The sequence below is a fragment of the Corvus brachyrhynchos genome, unplaced genomic scaffold (assembly GCF_000691975.1).
Source record: "Corvus brachyrhynchos isolate BGI_N302 unplaced genomic scaffold, ASM69197v1 scaffold1100, whole genome shotgun sequence".
Taxonomy (NCBI): Eukaryota; Metazoa; Chordata; class Aves; order Passeriformes; family Corvidae; genus Corvus; species Corvus brachyrhynchos.
Window position 1 is genome coordinate 20,077 of NW_008235726.1, and position 2,063 is coordinate 22,139.

At 42.5% G+C, this 2,063-nt stretch overlaps 1 protein-coding gene across 1 annotated transcript in view; it reads right to left on the bottom strand.

The window, feature by feature from the left end:
* The window catches only part of LOC103613348 (ATP synthase subunit alpha, mitochondrial), a 13,965-nt gene that overhangs the window by 6,924 nt on the left and 4,978 nt on the right, over positions 1–2,063 (bottom strand). Inside the window, exons 4-6 of the mRNA XM_008631159.2 lie at positions 1,045–1,218; positions 799–965; positions 507–655 (exon numbers count right to left, since the gene is read on the bottom strand). Of these exons, the coding sequence (XP_008629381.1) occupies positions 507–655; positions 799–965; positions 1,045–1,218 (490 nt within the window). The remainder of the gene's footprint in view (positions 1–506; positions 656–798; positions 966–1,044; positions 1,219–2,063) is intronic.

Below are 2,063 nucleotides of genomic sequence, written 5' to 3' on the forward strand. Positions count from 1 at the left end.
AAGGTACCTGATCTCTTGCAAGCTCTGTTACATATGCAGCCTTGGTCAATGAGATCACTGTTCCTGAAAAGATGCTATCATTTAGTCCCTTATGTTTGGGCAGTAAAGTCTCTCCACTTAATTTTTTAACTGTCATTCATATACTTACATGCATATGAAACACATCAAGTCCATATAAATACTTGTAGGCCATAGCTTGTCACCAGGCCTGCCAAGAGGAACCTCTCAACTCTGCTAGGAAAAAAAAAATAGGCTGACTTTTCCAGAAGAAATTCAGCAGTTTTGGGACCTTAAAATAGTCTTCTAATGTGATGTAGCAAAAATAAGGGGTTGTTTTACCCCCAGATACCTAGAAAGATTTCTTGTGATTAAAGTAGATCATTCATTTAATAAAAAAAGAATTCTGTCTATACTTGCAGGTAGGAGAGGTCACAGCAGTATTCAGCATTATAATGAGAACAGGATGTCACTAGTTACCAGGCTCAACCATCTTCAAAAATCTGTACCTGCATCAGTGAGCCTCTTCACCAGCTGAGCAACAGTAGATCTCTTCTGGCCAATTGCAACATAGATACAGTACAGCTTCTTCTTCTCATCTGTGCCATCGTTGAATCGTTTCTGGTTGATTATTGTGTCAATTGCAATTGACGTTTTCCTGGGTAACACAGCGTTGATAAATTAGGATGCCTGAAGTTCTCCCAACCTCTACACAGTTTTGTGTTCAGTTCTGTACAGTGGTGCACAGTGCACTCAAGTCTCTGTTAAAGGAAACATTTTTGGCTTGGGCATTTAACTTACCCGGTCTGCCTGTCACCAATTATCAGTTCACGTTGGCCACGACCAATTGGCACCAAGCTGTCTACAGCCTTAATCCCAGTCTGCATAGGTTCACGCACAGAGATTCTGGGAATGATCCCAGGGGCCTTTAAGCCAACTCTCCTACGCGTCTTAGATGCAATAGAACCCTTAAAAAGAGGAAAGAATCTGTTGCAGTCTGTATCACATAGATACAAGCAGAGGTAGTAAGCACCTAGTTACACTTACCTTCCCATCAATTGGATTACCCAGGGCATCTACAACACGGCCCAGCAGCTCTTCCCCAACTGGAACATCCACAATGGCACCAGTCCTCTTCACAACGTCCCCCTCCTTGATCAGTCTGTCATTACCAAACACAACAACACCAACGTTGTCGGGCTCCAAATTCAAGGACATACCCTAGGACAAAGGTCACATTATCCTGAGAAAACCCATACCAACATCTACAAAAACTGTCACAGTTTAATACCAATGTGATCATTCTACAGCATAGAGTATGCAACATAACCTATTTCAATCTTATTTTTAACAATAGTAAATATTCTTCTTTTATGAACAATGCATCTATTTCCATATTGGTTAGAGAACGTGCCTGCCTAAGCCTTCAACTTACCACATAATTATACTGCAGCAGTCTAGCATTGTCATTTATCTCTCTAAAAAGAACAGAAAGGATAAGCAGGATTCAAATACATTTATCTCTTGCCTAGGAATTGTATGAGGGAAAAGCACTTGCTTATTCTCTGACCAAGGCAAGTTAGGTCATTAAAAATATTGGAAGAGCTGTTACAGTACTCTCAGAACAGTCAGACAGCTTTTTAATTCTAATGTAGAACGAGGCTGTTATTCAACAGTAAACAAAAAAGCCAGCATGAAACCAAAGAAAACAAAATCCAATAGCAGATTAGTTCTTTTACTTCCTAGATGAAGACACAAAATTCAAATGTTAGCTGAGAACCAGTGTCATAGGTGAGCAAGCATAGTCCCGGAAGGGATGTCCTTGCTAAGGGGTGCTTACAGCTTCCTCTGGGACCTGATAGAACCTATCAGCTGGCCAGTTTGAATATGGACAATTCTCTAAGCCACTTAAAGTTGTGACCACCTCTGTGATCCACATTTAAGAATAGGCAAACTCCCCCTCCAAGCTCTCTCTCGTTTCCGGTGTTGGGACAGGTGGCTGCGGGGCCCGTGTGGGGGCCAGCGGGCCCGGCCCAGGCCCTGCTTGGGCCAGGCCAGGCCGGGCC